Source organism: Salmo salar, chromosome 21, assembly GCF_965601325.2.
Source record: "Salmo salar chromosome 21, fSalSal1, whole genome shotgun sequence".
NCBI lineage: Eukaryota > Metazoa > Chordata > Actinopteri > Salmoniformes > Salmonidae > Salmo > Salmo salar.
In genome coordinates this window covers 17,105,850-17,123,883 of record NC_138311.1, presented here as the reverse complement: position 1 = coordinate 17,123,883, position 18,034 = coordinate 17,105,850, and the positions used below count along the sequence as shown (strand labels likewise).

Genomic DNA, 18,034 nt, shown 5'->3' with positions numbered 1-18,034 from the left:
AGCAGGTACAGTATATCCCAGGACATTCGCTCATCGGATAGATATCTATGTACTGTCTTCACCTGTGTTAGCCAAATGTAACAACTTTAACATGTGTTTTTATGATGCATGCTCAACCTCTTGTTTAGCTGGAATTTTCTATTGGATTGATGAATTATGGTCACAGAAATGCGACATAATATGACATCTGTGATCTCACTGTTTGAAATGGCAACTGTTTGCAATGAGCAACTATACTATAAAAACGATAATGTTTTTTCCCCCTCATACCTTGTCCATTATGTTTTTGTACGTTAGTTGCAATGGCTGCAGCTTGCAGTTGGGCCCCCCTGCCCCTGGGTCTCTTGTTCACTGTTTTCTCTTCATAGTAGTCCTGAGCCCAGACACCCAACAGCCCTGCTACCAGCAGGAGCCAGGTCACAGTAGGGAACAGCATTGTCCCTCCAGCAGAGAGAGACAACCAAGGATAAAGTTTGGAGCATTTTTACATTTAAACAACCATCTACATGATTTATCTACTAAATTACTTCATGTTCAGTTAGGATAACACGATTGCTCAACATGGAGTATTTGAAAATGGATATTTGTGCACAAGATTAGTGCACAATGAGTCATCAGATTCATCTAAAATAAAGTAGCACTAGTTTTTAATCTGAAATGTTAAGATTTTGTATCAGACACCTTCCCACTATTTCATTTTTAAGAATGCATATAGGCAGATTGTCTTTTTACTGAACAAAACTCCATTGTAGACTCACAATCCAAAGCCTTTTTTGCCTGCTGCAGATCCAGGTGAGGTAGGCTTGTGCAATGTCCAAAATTCTGGCTTTGTGCAGGTAGTTAGAGAAGAACAGCAGTGATGGAAGGTTCCAGTTAGCTTCCTGAGTGTGTAGCAGCAGTGATAGACATCCTGAGACCCAGTGTGTCTGTGAGCCCCTGAGCCTCTCCCTCCTCCTTTATAAGAGAGGAGGGCCGAATGGGGTTGGGTTTCAGCACTGTTGACATTATAAAGATGCCTCCAAGCATCTCATATCTTTTGATCTGGTTGCATGAAGTCATGATTTTAATGAGTGGTGTATAATGTATGGGTAACTCATCTGTATAAACCTTTGCTCTATAGTTTGCCACGACAAAACTGAAAAATGCATTTCAATTTTAACCCCCGTAATGTAACTCCATCCCTGCCATCTGTATTTGACTAAATACAAGGCTGAAGGAAAAGGGAGGAAGTGTGGATGTCTTAAGGACCAATAAACTTTCCCTCTTCCTCATTGTGTGTGGATAATGCCTTTGTCCTATGGTAATCAATGGGTTAATGAACCTGCCTCAAACAGTCTTAAATTTGTCAGCGAGAGGTTTGCAAGTTGTTTTCATAGACGGCAGAGCTTATCATAGTCCGGTGAGTCTGCGAGGAGTGCCAGAAATACCTGTTTGACTTTATTTATTTCCAAAAACTTTTGGGGTTGTGTCAGCTTTTGCTGATTTGTTCTATTTGGTCCAAATCCTCAAGCCTCCAGACTGAGATGTCTTCTTTTTTTCATTTCAGTGCAGCTAAGCTTTGTGTAATGAGCCATAGGGAACTAGGGATATGTGAACAATGGTTAATAGCACAGTCAGACTGTAGTGAACTGGGGGTGGGGTATAGTCATAAATCCACAAACTTAACTTGCACGCATTGAAGTTGGGAGGCATGGATATATATACGCATGAGTGAACAAGGTTCCTATTCTGCTGTGTACCCTGGAGCAATGATGTCCCTCAATGACAGACACACAATAAATATATACACAGTGTACAAAACATGAAGGACACCTGCTATTTCCATGACATAGACTGACCAGGTGAATTCAGGTGAAAGCTATGGTCCCTTATTGATGTCACTCGTTAAATCCATTTCAAATCAAATCAAACTTTATTTGTCACATGCGCCGAATACAACAAGTGTAGACCTTACCGTGAAATGCTTACTTACATGCCCTTAACCAACAGTGCAGTTCAAGAAAGAGTTAAGAAAATATTTACCAAATAAACTAAAGTAATAAATTATAAAAAGTAACACAATAAAATAACAATAACGAGGCTATATACAGGGGATACCAGTACCGACTCAATGTGCGGGGGTACAGGTTAGTCAAGGTAATTTGTACATGGAGGTAGGGCTGAAGTGACAATGCATGGATAATAAACAGCAAGTAGCAGCAGTGTACAAAACAAATGCAAGGGGGGTGGGGGTGTCAATGTAAATAGTCCCGTGGCCATTTGATTAATTGTTCAGCAGTCTTATGGCTTGTGGATAGAAGCTGTTATGGAGCCTTTTGGTCCTAGACTTGGCTCTCCGGTACCGCTTGCAGTGCGGTAGCAGAGAAAACAGTCTATGACTTGGGTGACTGGAGTCTCTGACAATTTTTTGGGGGCTTTCCTCTGACACCGCCTAGTTTATAAGCTTCAAGCTTCCTGCCATCCTGGATGGCAGGAAGCTTGACCCAGTGATGTACTGGGCCGTACGCACTACCCTCTGTGGCGCCTTACGGTCAGATGCCGAGCAGTTGCCATACCAGGCGGCGATGCAACCGGTCAGGATGCTCTCGATGGTGCAGCTGTAGAACTTTTTGAGGATCTGAGGACCAATGCAACTCGTTTCAATCTCCTGAGGGGGAAAAGGTGTTGTCGAGCCCTCTTAACGACTGTCTTGGTGTGTTTGGACCATGATAGTTCGTTGGTGATGTGGACACCAAGGAACTTGAAACTCTCGACCAGCTCCACTACAGCCCGTCGATATTAATGGGGGCCTGTTTGGCCCACCTTTTCCTGTAGTCCACGATCAGCTCCTTTGTCTTGCTCACATTGAGGGAGAGGTTGTTGTCCTGGCACCACACTGCCAGGTCTCAGACCTCCTCCCTATAGGCTGTCTCATCGTTGTCAGTAATCAGGCCTACCACTGTGTCATCAGCAAACTTAATGATGGTGTTGGAGTCGTGTTTGGCCACGCAGTTGTGGGTGAACAGGCAGTATAGGAGGGGACTAAGTACACACCCCTGAGGTGCCCCAGTGTTGAGGATCAGCGTGGCAGATGTGTTGTTGCCTACCCTTACCACCTGGGGGCGGCCCGTCAGGAAGTCCAGGATCCAGTTGCAGAGGTAGGTGTTTAGTCCCAGGGTCCTTAGCTTAGTGATGAGCTTCGTGGTGTTGAACGCTGAGCTGTAGTCAATGAACAGCATTCAATCAGTGTAGATGAAGGGGAGTATACAGGTTAAAGAAGGATTTTTAAGCCTTAAGACAATTGAGACATGGATTGTGTTTGTGTGCCTTTCAGAGGATGAATGGGCAAGAAAATATTTAAGTGCCTTTGAACGGGGTATGGTAGTAGGTGCCAGGTGCATCGTTTTTTGTCAAGAACTTCAACACTGCTGGGTTTTTCACGCTCAACAGTTTCACATGTGTATAAATAATGGTCCACCATCCAAAGGACATCCAGCCAACTTGACACAACTGTGGGTCGCATTGGAGTCAACATGGGCCAGCATCACTGTGGAATGCTTTTGACACCTTGTAGAGTCCATGCCTCAACAAATTTAGGCTTTTCTGAGGGCAAAAGGGGGGGTGGGGTGCAACTCAATACTAGGAATGTGTTCCTAATGTTTGGTACACTCAGTAAACTTTCCCTCTTACACACCAAGGGTCCTGCAGCAACAGTAAACTTTCCCTCTTACACACCAACGATCCTGCAGCAACAGCAAATGTAAATTATAATTAATGGGGAAAGAATGCTTGGGTTAATACACTTTTTGTTAGGGCAAATCAAGTCTGATATTTTTAAGTGGAAATTCCAAACTTTAGAAGCCTTTTTAAACCTAGAATACACTACAAGTTTGCATGTCCTGCTGTACAGGAAAATTCCTGCAACAACATCAGGATTATCAAATTAAGATACTGTAAGGTTCTACATTTATTTTCTTCGTCAACCTTGTGTCCTATTTTGTTGTGTTCTTGAACGTAGCCCTGTCTTTCATTATTTGTTCATTGATTTCACCTGTGTTAGTTACCCACCTGGTCTCATCAGCTCCTTATTTAGTTCAGTTCATTCTGTTTGTGCCTTTGTGAGGTATTGTTCGTTTTGACTCTACTAAGCCTTTTCCTAGCACGCTTGTGAGAACCAGTTATAGCCTTCAGTCCTAGTTATGATTCACCTGCCTGTTTGCCTACCTGTGTATGACCATTGCTTGTGACCACGATTCCTGCCTTCTGTGAAGGCGAAATAAACACCTACCACGCTCTGCTTTTTCTCCCTGAGTATTCATTACAGATACGGCATCTGTATATGCATTTGACTATGAAGGGCAGAGCAGGTCAATTCTGATCACAACTTTAAAGTATCATCAGGGTACACAAGTGGCTGTTAACCTGAAGAAGTATGCTGTTTTATATTCCGGAAACCTGGTAAGAGATTACCATCTGAGTCATCACTGCACTCTGCTAGGGGCTGACCCTTGACCTTCAAATGAAATCAAAAGTTATTTGTCACATGTGCCGAATACAACAGGTACAACCTTACAGTGAAATGCTTACTTACAAGCCCTTAACCAACAATGCAGTTTTAAGAAAAATACCTTAAATAAAAGTAACAAATAATTAAAGAACTGCAGTAAAATAACAATAGCGAGGCTATATGCAGGGTGTACAGAGTCAGAGTGCGGGGGCACCGGTTAGTCGAGGTAATTGAGGTAATATGTACATGTAGGTAGAGTTATTAAAGTGACTATGCATAGATAATAACAGAGTAGCAGCAGTGTAAAAAAGGAGGGGGGGGGGGGGGGGGGTCAATGCAAATAGTCTGGGTAGCCATTTGATTAGATGTTCAGGAGTCTTATGGCTTGAGGGTAGAAGCTGTTTAGAAGCCTCTTGGACCTAGACTTGGCGCTCCGGTACTGCTCGCCGTGCAGTAGCAGAGAGAACAGTCTATGACTAGGTTGGCTGGAGTCTTTGACCATACTTGTGCTAGTATGGTGCGAGAGTGGCGAGAGTGGTAGCTGGTCCTGTGCAGACTGATTACAGAATCATACAGCTCTACACCAGCTGTACTCTGTGAGACTAGTCTATTTATTCCGAACCTGCAGGCAGAGAGTAATCAGAGGAGAACTGACACTCAAGAATGTTGCACTGAATAAAGGCTTGGCAAAACTCAATTTCCAAGGCTTCCCTACTTTGCACAGGAGAGAAAGACAGAGCACACATGCATGAATTCATTTTTGTATTGAGGAAGTATGGCTCTGGTGTGTGTGTGTGTGTGTGTGTGTGTGTGTGAGAGAGAGAGAGAGAGAGAGAGAGAGAGGTGGGCATGACACTGAATTGTGGCCAGTGAGGAACATTTCACATGGTGAAATATGTAAAGTATACATTTATATGTAAAAGCAAATAATACACGTTTTGTGAAACTTTGCTGAATCTATCCAATGAAATATGTTTATCTTGACCACAAGGATACCATAAATTTGCTCTTTGATTTCAGATGTCTAAGGAACAAATCTGTGGCACGTATGGCAAGCTGTTAAAGTATCTGAGTTGTTATGTACAACATAATGAGTTATTAATATATAGGTCCCCTTCCTTGACGGTTTAAATTAGGAAGTATTGCTGTTTTACTTAATTTCGAACTCGAGATCTTACTATGCTTGTAGAAAAGGCCTTCATATTTAGATTTCAGTCAATCACCCATCATTTTCTGTCCAATCAGAGACATTCTCTTTAGCCTGCTCAGAGTCCTGCCTCAAGTTAGTGAGTTGCGGTGAAGACGGAGAACGGACAGTTGGTGATTATCCACAGAAGTAATAAGAAGACAAGTTGCAGCATGTTTTATTGTATTTGTGTGAGAAATAATATGTGATGTTTATCATACTGTGTGCTGTCGGGGGGATAAAGTAATCCGGGATATTATAAAGTTGTATGTTGTAATTGCTTATGAGTCGTTATTGCTAGCAAATAGCTAGTTTGCCAGGCCAACTATTTTCTATGCGTCATGCACATGGTGCATGGCATGTTATGTTCATGCTTGAGATATAAGAATATTTGTCATTTTATTATCGCGGTCATTCTATGCAGAGTTTGTTAACATTTTACAGCCTGCTTGCAACCGCACCGGCTTATTAAAGATAACATGTTTAAGTTGTGTTAGTGAGCGCTCTCGCTCTGTCCACCAATTTCATGGTCAGTATGCAGGTATTGCACCTTGCAGTGGTCACATGTCCTTGCGGGCCACTTTATAGTTTGCCGTCTAGCATTCTAGCAGTGCATTGTGTAGCAGTGTATAGACTCCAGCTGTATTCTGCTATTGTAATTCATGTTGTCTTATTCCACATTATTTAGATGTAATATAAGCCTATTACATACAGTTGAAGTCGGAAGTTTACATACACCTTAGCCAAATACATTTAAACTCGCCTTTTCACAATTCCTGACATTTAATCCTAGTAAAAATTCCCTGTTATAGGTCAGTTAGGATCACCACTTTATTTTAAGTATGTGGAATTTCAGAATAATAGTAGAGAGAATGATTTATTTCAGCTTTTATTTATTTCATCACATTCCCAGTGGGTCAGAAGTTTACATACACTCAATTAGTAGCTGGTAGCATTGCCTTTAAAATGTTTAACTTGGGTCAAACGTTTCGGGTAGCCTTCCACAAGTTTCCCACAATAAGTTGGGGGAATTTTGGCCCATTCCTCCTGACAGAGCTGGTGTAACTGAGTCAGGTTTGTAGGCCTCCTTGCTCGCACACGCTTTTTCAGTTCTGCCCACAAATGTTCTATAGGATTGAGGTCAGGGCTTTGTGATGGCCACTCCAATACCTTGACTTTGTTGTCCTTCAGCCAGTTTGCCACAACTTTGGAAGTATGCTTGGGGTCATTGTCCATTTGGAAGACCCATTGCGACCAAGCTTTAACTTCCTGAATGATGTCTTGAGATGTTGCTTCAATATATCCACATAATTTTCCTCCCCATGATGCCATCTATTTTGTGAAGTGCACTAGGCCCTCCTGCATCAAAGCACCCCCACAACATGATGCTGCCACCCCCGTGGGATGGTGTTCTTCGGCTTGCAAGCCTCCCCCTTTTTCCTCCAAACATAACGATGGTCATTATGACCAAACAGTTCTACTTTTGTTTCATCAGACCAGAGGACATTTCTCCAAAAAGTACAACATTTGTCCCCATGTGCAGTTGCAAACCGTAGTCTGGCTTTTTTATGGCGGTTTTGGAGCTGTGGCCCTTGCTGAGCGGCCTTTCAGGTTATGTCGATATAGGACTCGTTTTACTGTGGATATAGATACTTTTGTACCTGTTTCCTCAAGCATCTTCACAAGGTCCTTTGCTCTTGTTCTGGGATTGATTTGCACTTTTCGCACAAAAGTACGTTCATCTCTAGGAGACAGAACGCGTCTCCTTCCTGAGTGGTATGACGGCTGCGTGGTCCCATGGTGTTTGTACTTGCGAATTATTATTTGTACAGATGAACGTGGTACTTTCAAGCGTTGGACCAGACTTGTGGAGGTCTACAATTGTTTTTCTGAGGTCTTGGCTGATTTCTTTTGATTTTCCCATGATGCCAAGCAAAGAGGCACTGAGTTTGAAGGTAGGCCTTGAAATACATCCACAGGTACACCTCCAATTGACTCAAATGATGTCAAGTAGCCCATCAGAAACTTCTAAAGCCATGACATCATTTTCAGGAATTTTCCAAGCTGTTTAAAGGCACAGTCATCTTAGTGTATGTAAACTTCTGACCCACTGGAATTGTGATACAGTGAATTACAAGTGAAATAATATGTCTGTAAACAATTGTTGGAAAAATTACTTGTGTCATGCACAAAGTAGATGTCCTAACCGACTTGCCAAAACTATAGTTTGTTAACAAGAAATTTGTGGAGTGGTTGAAAAACAAGTTTTAATGATTCCAACCTAAGTGTATGTAAACTTCCAACTTCAACTGTAGGTGTTCCTTTTGCCCAGATGGGAAAGGGCAGAGTGGAGTGCAATAGAAATTGCATCATCTGTGGATCTGTTGGGGTGGTATGCAAATTGGAGTGGATGTAGGGTTTCTGGGATAATGGTGTTGCTGTGGGCCATGGTCAGCCTTTCAAAACACTTCATGGCTACAGACGTGAGTGATACGGGTCGGTAGTCATTTAGACAGGTTATCTTAGTCCCTGTGCACAAGAACACTATGGTGGTCTGCTTGAAACATGTTGGTATTACAGACTCAGACAGGGAGAGGTTGAAAATGTCAGTGAAGCCACTTGCCAGTTGGTCAGCGCATGCTCGGAGTACACGTCCTGGTAAACCGCCTGGCCCTGCGGCCTTGTGAATGTTGACCTGTTTAAAGGTCTTACTCATGTTGGCTACGGAGAGTGTGATCACACAGTCGTCCGGAACAGCTGATGCTCTCATGCATTTTTCAGTGTTACTTGCCTTGAAGCGAGCATAGAAGTAATTTAGCTTGTCTGGTACTGTAGGTTTGTGTCACTGGGCAGCTCACGGTTGTGCTTCCCTTTGTAGTCTGTAATAGTACTACACCGGCGTCGGAGCCGGCGTAGTACGATTCAATTTTAGTCCTGTATAGAGCTTACAGTGAGCTTACAATGAAAAATGAAGGTATTTTTTTGCAGAAAGTGGCCATGGCCAATATTACTAATGTTTATAATAGAAGGAACGTAGCCAGCTACATTTACTAATGTTTTACTGAAAGTTAATCTTGCATTTTACCGGAAAAAAGTAGGCTGGCTACACCAAGAAAAGTACTGAAAAAAAGTAGCTACACATCACAGAGCGCTGTCTGCTGATATAATGCCCCTTTGTGAATGCCCATCTGATTGGAGAAATGCAACTGTGTCTCCAATCAACAAAATGTGTCTGCTGTTGAGCAGAAATTACAATTAGAAGCATTTTAGATCTACGTTTACAAAATGCAGCAAGATATTTCTTATGCGTTATATCTCTTTTTCCTGTGTGAAAAACAAAGAATTCTGCGTTAACGCGACCCCTAAATTTAACTGGCTAGTTATCTAAGTGGCTGAAATAATAAGGTGACGGGGGCATCATCACATTGTGTTAGCGTTATGCCGTGTTTGAGAAGTCAAAGCCCTTTGGATGAGTTATCTGTACAGCTACCACTGCTATCTTTTGATTTTCTTTTTTTTTCTTCTCCTCTCCATGCTTGGTTGTCTGCTCCTCCCCATCTTCTCCAAGCAGAGCAGGCAGACCTGTTGCCCTATGCCCTAGTGACTCTAGACTCCACATAGACACAGTGTGTACACATGCTGCTCCAGAGCCCATGCTGTTCTTCCTTCAGACAAGCATGCGTCAAAACTTGGTTCATTTGCACAATGTCTCTCGTTCACATTCGCTTGTAAATGTCCAAACTCACCAAATATGACATTCGGTAGCTCTTACCTATATATGTATATCTTTAAGAGCTGGATTGCCTGTCTTAGCATTTTTTACATTTTTGTTTGCTCTTATTAGCATATGTACCTAGCAGCCTCAATGAAAATTCACTATTACTTGTGCTAATTTTGTTAGCATTCTGGTAATAGACGTCCAATGGGCTTTTTACATTTTTTGGAACCCCTTGGGTACTAAGCCGATAAGACTGTAAATCCCGGGATAAGAGAAGGACTGTATGACAATATATAAAAACCTGGATACCGCCCAACCCTCATTTGTAGACTGCAAATTGACTACAAGAATTCCAAAGAGATATAATATTTGACTAAAACAACAATTTCAAACTTTGCTTACATTTGTATACGATCACACGTGCCTCTCTATTATGCGTGGGAATACAGATTTCCTAAATTAAAATCCCTTGGAGACAATTTCCTGGTGTTTTTACAGTCTTTTTTTACAACAATAAGTTTTTCCCAATATATAAAAAATTTGCTCAGAAAAAATGAAACCCCTCACGGGCAAAATTCTGCCCACCAGTTGGGGAACCCTGCTATAAGCACCACTGAATAATGTTAAACTTTGAAATCACCCAAGTCCCGTCTTGGCCAGGCAGGCAGTGATTGGTCCCGCCGACCAATGACACTGAGGGTATAATGCGCACTGCCCTGACCAAGAGTGTCACTCTTGCTTTATTCAGACACCACTGTTTATTGAAAGCCACCATTCTACTCATCATTAAATTAATCTTTACTTATTTTTTGTCTAAATTGCTCAACTTCGGACAGTCTACGCCGTCGACCGAGCGGTGAACATGATATTTTAGATTTTATTTTAGATTTATTCGATGTCGGTCTGTTTAGTATCCTAAGTCAGCTAGCTTGCTAGCCACTCCTTGCTAACAGTTCTTCTAGCTAGCTAGCAAACACGTCACTCCTGCAGGAGACTCAGGATTCTGAAGTAATTATATTATAATTGCCTTCCCCAATGACACTCAAACAGTTTTCTTAACCTTTGAGTGAGGGTACCAGAGGGATTCCTTCTGGGTTTTTTGTTTTTAAAGATTTTTTCTCCTCAGGTCGGGATTGCCATCCCCTGCCGGGATAAAACAGTGTGTCAAGTGTAAGGCGCACATGTCGGGGAGGGACGGACACAGAGAGTGCGCCCGATGCCTCGGACCAGAGCACGCGGAGGTGGCTCATACGGACTCCTTCTTCTGAATGACCTGTCCTTTGCCTTTTCAGTTTCAAGACCCTCGATACAGCTGCATCCTTTAACTGAGCCTGCATGAGACAGTTCCTCTTGCACTGATAGCCTTAGTGTGACCGTGGATATCCAAGTTACACAGTCATGCTGTTGTGCCTGAACATTACTGAGTGTTGCTTTTACTGTCTCAGGTGAGTTTTTCTCTGTGCATTCCTTCATGTAATTTTCAGCATGCAAAGGAGAACGTGACAGAAAGTCTGCATCAGTGTTTACCTTTCTAGGACGATAATTCAGTGTGAGATTGAAGTCAGACAGCTCTGCCACCCACCAATAACATTCAGTCTTTCTGTAGTTAGTACATACAGTGGCTTGCGAAAGTATTCACCACCCTTGGCATTTTTCCTATTTTTCTGCCTTACAACCTGGAATTAAAATGTTTTTTTGGGGGGGGGTTTGTATCATTTGATTTACACAACATGCCTACCACTTTGAAGATTCAAAATATTTTTTATTGTGAAACAAACAATAAATAAGACAAAAAAACAGAACTTGAGCGTGCATAACTTGTCACAACTTCCGCCGATGTTGGTGCCTCTCCTTGTTCGGGCGGCGTCACCGGCTTTCTAGCCGCCACCGATCTATGTTTCTTTCTCTATTTGTTTTGTCTTGATTGTACTCACCTGGTTTCCATTACGTTATAATTTATTCCCTATTTAACCCTCTGGTTCCCACATGGTTTTGTGCGTGTTTTTTCTTTGTTAAGTGGTCGCTCTTTTGTGTCAAGCTGGATTGTTTTCCCTGTATGGAATTAGTTTGTGATTTATTTCGAGTAAAGTATGTTTTTACTCAGTTCTGTGTCCTGCGCCTGACTCTGTCCTACCCGCTGCACACAGACACCTAACATATTCTCAATTGGATTGAGGTCTGGGCTTTGACTAGGCCATTCCAAGACATTTAAATGTTTCCCCCTCGAGTGTTGCTTTAGCAGTATGCTTAGGGTCATTGTCCTGCTGGAAGGGGAACCTCTGTCCCAGTCTCAAATCTCTGGAAGACTGAAACAGGTTTCCCTCAAGAATTTCCCTGTATTTAGCGCAATCCATCATTCCTTCTATTCTGACCAGTTTCCCTGTCCCTGCTAATGAAAAACATCCCCACAGCATGATGCTGCCACCATCATGCTTTACTGTGGGGATGATGTTCTCGGGGTGATGAGAGGTGTTTGGTTTGCGCCAGACATTTTCCTTGATGGCCAAAAATATAAATTTTTGTCTCATCTGACAAGAGTGCCTTCATCCATATGTTTGGGGAGTCTCCCACATATGCCTTTTGGCAAACACCAAACTGTCACGACTTCCGTCGAAGTCGGCTCCTCTCCTTGTTCGGGCGGCGTTCGGCGGTCGACGTCACCGGCTTTCTAGCCATCGCCGCTCCATTTTTCATGTATCCATTTGTTTTGTCTTGTTCCCTGCACACCTGGTTTTCATTCCCCAATCAATCTACAATATTTATTCCTCTGTTCCCCATCATGTCTTTGTGAAAGATTGTTTGTGTTACGTGTTTATTGTTGACGCGCCAGACTGGTTTGTTTTTTCCGTGGTATTTCATGAAGATGTTTATTGTTAAACATAATTCTTGTGACTGTTTTTCACTTTTGCCTTAATAAAGTGTGCGCCTGTTCACCAATCTCTGCTCTCCTGCACCTGACTTCGCTACCAGTACGCACACACCTGACACAAACGTGTTTGCTTATTTCTTTCTTTAAGCAATGGCTTTTTTCTGGCCACTCTTCCGTAAAGCCCAAATCTGTGGAGTGTACAGCTTAAAGTGGTCCTATGGACAGACACTCCAATCTCTGCTGTGGAGCTTTGCAGCTCCTTCTGGGTTATCATTGGTCTCTTTGTTGCCTCTCTGATTAATGCCCTCCTTGCCTGGTCCATGAGTTTTGGTGGGCAGCCCTCTCTTGGTAGGTTTGTTGTGGTGCCATATTCTTTCAATTTTTATAATGGATTTAATGGTGCTCCGTGGGATGTTCAAAGTTACCGATATTTTTTTATAACCCAACCTGATCTGTACTTCTCCACAACTTTGTCCCTGACCTGTTTGGAGAGCTCCTTGGTCTTCATGGTGCCGCTAGCTTGGTGGTGCCCCTTGCTTAGTGGTGTTGCAGACTCTGGGGCCTTTCAGAACAGCTGTATATATACTGAGATTATGTGACACTTAGATTGCACACAGGTGGACTTTATTTAACTAATTATGTAACTTATGAAGGTAATTGGTTGCACCAGATCTTATTTAGGGGGGCTTCATAGCAAAGGGGGTGAATACATATCACGCACCACTTTCCCCCCCAAAAAAATGTGTTGAATTTTTTTAAATAAGTAATTATTTTCACTTCACCAATTTGGACAATTTTGTGTATGTCCATTACATGAAATCCAAATAAAAATCTATTTAAATTACAAGTTGTAATGCAACAAAATAGGAAAAACTCCAAGGGGCTGAATACTTTTGCAAGGCACTGTATGTCAAGGGGATTTATTATGACTGTACACTGCCACAGAGGGAGCATAAAAGAGGTAATCTCAGAACCACTCAGTCACTGCCCATTTGAGGGCCAAGAATTCCAGTTTCCCTGAGTGAAGGTGATAGTTTCTCTCTGCTTGTGTCAGGGTGCGGGAGCCATATCCAATGACTTTCAGTTTTCCACTGTAAGGACCGACGCTGGAGAAGAGAAGCAGGTACGGGGAGTTGAACATTTAATATGGAACGGATATGCAACAGGACAGGAACAGCGTCAGAACCAGGTAACAAAATGACAAACAAACATTAATCCTGAAGCAGGGAACAAAGCTTGGGAACAGACAGATATAGGGGAGGAAATGACACAGGTGATTGAGTCCAGGTGAGTCCAATAATTGCTGATACGCGTGACGGGGGGAAGGCAGGTGTACGTAATGATGGTGGCAGGAGTGCGTAATGCTGGGGAGCCTGGCGGGAGGGGGAGCGGGAGCAGGCGTGACAGCACCCTCTCCTAGAGGCGCCATCCCGGTGTCCCACCTGGGCGAGCCTGACGGGCCGGCCGAGGCCTGGGCGCTGGACCAGCCAGTTGGGGCGTAAAAGCCTGACGAACCGGCAGAGGCGTGGGAGCCTGACGAACCGGCAGAGGCGTGGGAGCCTGCCGACCCGGTTGAGGCATGACAGCCTGATGATCCCGCTGGAACATGGGAACCTGATGAGCTGAAGCATAGATGAGCTGAAGCATAGACGCCTGGCGAGCCGGCTGAGGCGTAAAACCCTGGCGATCCGGCTGAGGCCTGACTTGGGATGGGCGCCTGCCGAGCCAACCGGGAAAGGAAAACCTTTCGAGCCAGCTAGGCGTGGAAGCCTGATGAGCTGGCTTAGGCACCCCCGGTTCCATCGGCGGTGGCCCATGGACCCGAAGTCACCACCAGTCAGAAAGCCAGCGCTCCCCGATACTTAGTTTGATGGCTTCAGGATTCTGTAAGGACCGATGCTGGAGAAGAGAAGCAGGTATGCAGGCATCCTTCTAGACCTATCTGCTGCCTTTGATACCGTGAACCATCAGATCCTCCTCTCCACCCTCTCTCCACCCTCTCCGAGCTGGGCATCTCCGGCGCCGCCCACGCTTGGATTGCGTCCTACCTGACAGGTCGCTCCTACCAGGTGGCGTGGCGAGAATCTGTCTCCGCACCACGTGCTCTCACCACTGGTGTCCCCCAGGGCTCTGTTCTTGGCCCACTCCTATTCTCGCTATACACCAAGTCACTTGGCTCTGTCATATCCTCACATGGTCTCTCATATCATTGCTATGCAGATGACACACAATTAATCTTCTCCTTTCCCCCTTCTGACAACCAGGTGACGAATCGCATCTCTGCATGTCTGGCAGGCATATCAGTGTGGATGACGGATCACCACCTCAAGCTGAACCGCGGCAAGACGGAGCTGCTCTTCCTCCCGGGGAAGGACTGCCCGTTCCATGATCTCGCCATCACGGTTGACAACTCCCTTGTGTCCTCCTCCCAGAGTGCTAAGAGCCTTGGCGTGACCCTGGACAACACCCTGTCGTTCTCCACCAACATCAAGGCGGTGACCCGATCCTGTAGGTTCATGCTCTACAACATTCGCAGAGTACGACCCTGCCTCACACAGGAAGCGGCGCAGGTCCTAATCCAGGCACTTGTCACCTCCCGTCTGGATTATTGCAACTCGCTGTTGGCTGGGCTCCCTGCCTGTGCCATTAAACCCCTACAACTCATCCAGAACGCCGCAGCCCGTTCAACCTTCCCAAGTTCTCTCACGTCACCCCGCTCCTCCGCTCTCTCCACTGGCTTCCAGTCGAAGCTCGCATCCGCTACAAGACCATGGTGCTTGCCTACGGAGCTGTGAGGGGAACGGCACCTCCGTACCTTCAGGCTCTGATCAGGCCCTACACCCAAACAAGGGCACTCCGTTCATCCACCTCTGGCCTGCTCGCCTCCCTACCTCTGAGGAAGCACAGTTCCCGCTCAGCCCAGTCAAAACTGTTCGCTGCTCTGGCACCCCAATGGTGGAACAAGCTCCCTCACGACGCCAGGACAGCGGAGTCAATCACCACGTTCCGGAGACACCTGAAACCCCACCTCTTCAAGGAATACCTGGGATAGGATAAAGTAATCCTTCTAACCCCCCCCCCCCTTAAAAGATTTAGATGCACTATTGTAAAGTGGTTGTTCCACTGGATATTATAAGGTGAATGCACCAATTTGTAAGTCGCTCTGGATAAGAGCGTCTGCTAAATGACTTAAATGTAAATGTAAAATGGGAGTTGAACATTTAATGTGGAACGGACATGCAACAGGATAGGAACAGCGTCAGAGCCAGGTATCAAAATGACAAACGAACATTAACCCTGAAGCTTTTCGAGATGGGCGTTTTAATGTTTCACTACCTGACTTTGTAGGTCCAGGCCCCAGTTTATTCTCACGTCCGGTTCAAATAACACTGTTGAAAAAACAGTTGGTCGCTAAATCTGTCGAGAACGAGGACCATGAAAAAATGTCCAATCTGAGCGGTTGGCTTCTGAGCCACTATGTACTTAAGTGCTGATTCGTTTTGGTTCTGCCCACTATAGTGCTGTCCGGTTAGAACGTGATGTTGACGCTAGAGGTTGACCGATTAATCGGAATGGCCAATTAATTAGGGCCGATTTCAAGTTTTCATAACAATCGGTAATCGGCATTTTTGGACACCGATTATGGCCAATTACATTGCACTCCACGAGGAGACTGCGTGGCAGGCTGACTACCTGTTATGCGAGCGCAGCAAGGAGCCAAGGTAAGGTGCTAGCTAGCATTAAACTTATCTTATAAAAAACAATCAATCTTAACATAATCACTAGTTAACTACACATGGTTGGTGATATTACTAGTTTATCTAGCTTGTCCTGCATTGCATATAATCGATGCGGTGCCTGTTCATTTATCATTGAATCACAGCCTACTTCGCCAAACGGGTGATTTACCAAGCGCATTCGCGAAAAAAGCACTGTCGTTGCACCAATGTGTACCTAACCATAAACATCAACGCCTTTCTTAAAATCAATACACAAGTATATATTTTTAAACCTTCATATTTAGTTAATATTGCCTGCTAACATGAATTTATTTTAACTAGGGAAATTGTGTCACTTCTCTTGCATTCTGTGCAACAGAGTCAGGGTATATGCAGCAGTTTGGGCCGCCTGGCTCGTTGCGAACTGTGTGAAGACCATTTCCTCCTAACAAAGACAGCCAACTTCGCCAAACGGGGGATGATTTAACAAAAGCGCATTTGCGAAAAAAGCACAATCGTTGCACGAATGTACCTAACCATAAACATCAATGCCTTTCTTAAAATCAATACACAGAAGTATATATTTTTAAACCTGCATATTTAGTTAAAAGAAATGAATGTTAGCAGGCAATATTAACTAGGCAAATTGTGTCACTTCTCTTGCGTTCATTGCACACAGAGTCAGGGTATATGCAACAGTTTGGGCCGCCTGGCTCGTTGCAAACTAATTTGCCAGAATTTTACATAATAATGTCATAACATTGAAGGTTGTGCAATGTAACAGCAATATTTAGACTTATGGATGCCACTCGTTAGATAAAATACGGAACGGATCCGTTTTTCACTGAATAAATAAACCTTTTGTTTTCGAAATGATAGGTCATTAATATGGTCAAATCCGGAAACTAACGCTCATATTTCTGTGTGTTATTATGTTATAATTAAGTCTATGATTTGATAGCGCAGTCTGACTGAGCGGTGGTAGGCAGCAGCAGGCTCGTAAGCATTCATTCAAACAGCACTTTCCTGCGTTTGCCAGCAGCTTCAAGCATTGCGCTGTTTATGACTTCAAGCCTATCAACTCCCGAGATTAGGCTGGCAATACTAAAATACCTATTAGAACATCCAATAGTCAAAGGTATATGAAATACAAATGGTATAGAGAGAAATAGTCCTATAATAACTACAACCTAAAACTTCTTACCTGGGAATATTGAAGACTCATGTTAAAAGGAACCAGCTTTCATATGTTCTCATGTTCTGAGCAAGGAACTTAAACATTCGTTTTTTTTACATGACACATATTGCACTTTTACTTTCTTCTCCAACACTTTATTTTTGCATTATTTAAACCAAATTGAACATGTTTCATTATTTATTTGAGACTAAATAGATTTTATTGATCTATTATATTAAGTTAAAATAAAAGTGTTCATTGTTCATTCAGTATTGTTGTAATTGTCATTATTACAAATATATATATAAAAATTGTCCGATTAATCGGTATCGGCTTTTTTTTGGTCCTCCACTAATCGGTATCGGGGTTGAAAAATCATAATCTCTAGTTGACGCCCATACCTCTAGTTGACGCCCATACTGAACACTTGGTCACCACCACACGCACACAGACACAGCTGATTCCATTAAAGTTCTTTATATTTTTGTGGTTATTCCAATTGACGCACAGCACTTTCGTTAGCCAACAGCGTGTGAAAGTCCGTCAGCATCAAAAAACGTATTTTCTCCAGATGGCAAAGCACATCTAACATCAGGTGTGTGTGTGGAGCCCTGGAGTGAGTCCACGCACCCTGATTGGTTGGAATGAGTGGAAGCTTGAAGGGTGATTGACAGGGATGCAGGCCAGTCAGGTTGAAAGGGCCGGCCTTTATTTTTTTATTTATTTTTTACAACTCATCATTGAAGAGGGCCTCTCTTGGGAGACAGGGAAGAATCCATTTTGTTTTTCCACCTGGAATGACAATGTGACATCTGCCTGTTGTAAGCAAGCATTCCTCAGTGTACTCTGAGTGCTGACGCAGTTTGAGTAGTCTCTGCC

General features: G+C 43.6%; 1 protein-coding gene across 2 annotated transcripts in view; it reads right to left on the bottom strand.

The window, feature by feature from the left end:
• Positions 1–1,478, bottom strand: part of col28a2a (collagen, type XXVIII, alpha 2a) — a 30,286-nt gene extending 28,808 nt beyond the window's left edge. For both annotated transcript variants that reach the window (XM_082967001.1, XM_082967002.1), the window contains exon 1: positions 271–1,478. In XM_082967001.1, the coding sequence (XP_082823127.1) occupies positions 271–436 (166 nt within the window). In that variant the 5' untranslated portion in view covers positions 437–1,478. The remainder of the gene's footprint in view (positions 1–270) is intronic.
• Positions 1,479–18,034: the final 16,556 nt, after the last annotated feature.